General features: G+C 51.8%; 1 protein-coding gene across 1 annotated transcript; it reads right to left on the bottom strand.

Annotated features, from left to right (window-relative positions):
* Positions 1-28: 28 nt before the first annotated feature.
* LOC107736017 (coronin-2B-like) lies at positions 29-1,025 on the bottom strand (the record flags this gene model as incomplete). Its single annotated transcript, XM_016547534.1, has 4 exons — positions 896-1,025; positions 633-729; positions 445-557; positions 29-122 (listed from the first exon to the last, which is right to left on the bottom strand). Coding segments are annotated over exons 1-4 (325 nt in total), but the record flags the coding sequence as incomplete, so codon positions are not given.
* Between the last annotated feature and the right edge of the window lie 114 nt (positions 1,026-1,139).

Here is a 1,139-nt window from a genome sequence, read left to right as displayed (position 1 = left end):
TCATTTATCTGAGTCCAGTTTGACTCACCTTTATTCTGTCCCATCAGCCACTCGTCTGCGGTCATGGCCGGCTCATTGGCTGCGGTCAGGGGGTAAATATCCTCATGAAAACCCTCAGACTGCTGTCAGAAACAAAACACGCATCACAATCCACCACAACCTCATTGATATCCTGGGAAAGCTACAGTTATACAGAAGCTACTCCCATGCATATAGTCACTGTCCACACACACAGACTCCTCCCACATACATACTCCTCATATACAGGCTCCTCCCACACCTTGGCTCCTCCCATACAGGCCCCTCAATCCCCCACACAAGCTCCTCCCATACATATGAGCTCTTTTCGTACACACCCCCTCCCACACACAAACTCCTCCCACACACAGACTCCACCCACACATATGGGCTCCTCCCCCTCAATCGTCTCAGTCGCGCTCTCACCTTGCGCGGCACACAGAAGCTCAGCGGCTCCAGCAGGTCTCTGACAGCCACCAGCCGGTAGAATCTGAAGATCTCACAGGCGCTGGTGTTCAGACCGCGTTTGGGCATCACACCTAAACACATGAAGCAGTGACTCTCCAGCCTGAGCACAGCAGCTCACGCCAACATCACGCTATATGAGTGAGTACCCAAGCCTCTCTGAGGGGACGCGGAGCGGTATTCAGACAGCAAGTGAGCATAGGGTTTCACTGCACTGACCGTGTAATAGCGAATGTTGCCGTCGCCCTGCGACACAGACAGAGAGTAATCTGAACATCTCATGGATCATCCAACAGAAAACAGACATCTCGATGAAACATCTTTTGCAAACACATGCATGTCTGTCTCTAGATTAGATGTGCATGTTGCGTTTGTAGATGTGATCTAAGTGGCACATTGAGACGTTCAACACCTTCCCAGCCAGATACAGCATGTGTGTGTCAGCGTCATAAAAGGGGAAAATCACTCCTGAACCTCCATCCAGATCCTCCTCCAGTAACGGCTCAGACAGATCCTCCTGCAGGCAAACACACTCACCATATAACACACCGCTGAACACACGTGTGTCTGTGTGTGTGTCTGTGTGTGTGTGTGCGTGCGTGTGCGTGCGTGTGTGCGTGCGTGTGAGTGTGTGTGGGTGTGTGTGTGAGTGTGTG

This window comes from Sinocyclocheilus rhinocerous, unplaced genomic scaffold (assembly GCF_001515625.1).
Source record: "Sinocyclocheilus rhinocerous isolate Xijiao unplaced genomic scaffold, SAMN03320098_v1.1 C36443506, whole genome shotgun sequence".
In the NCBI taxonomy this organism is placed as follows: Eukaryota; Metazoa; Chordata; class Actinopteri; order Cypriniformes; family Cyprinidae; genus Sinocyclocheilus; species Sinocyclocheilus rhinocerous.
Note: the sequence above shows the minus strand (reverse complement) of the source record. Positions and strands in the feature narration are given on the sequence as shown.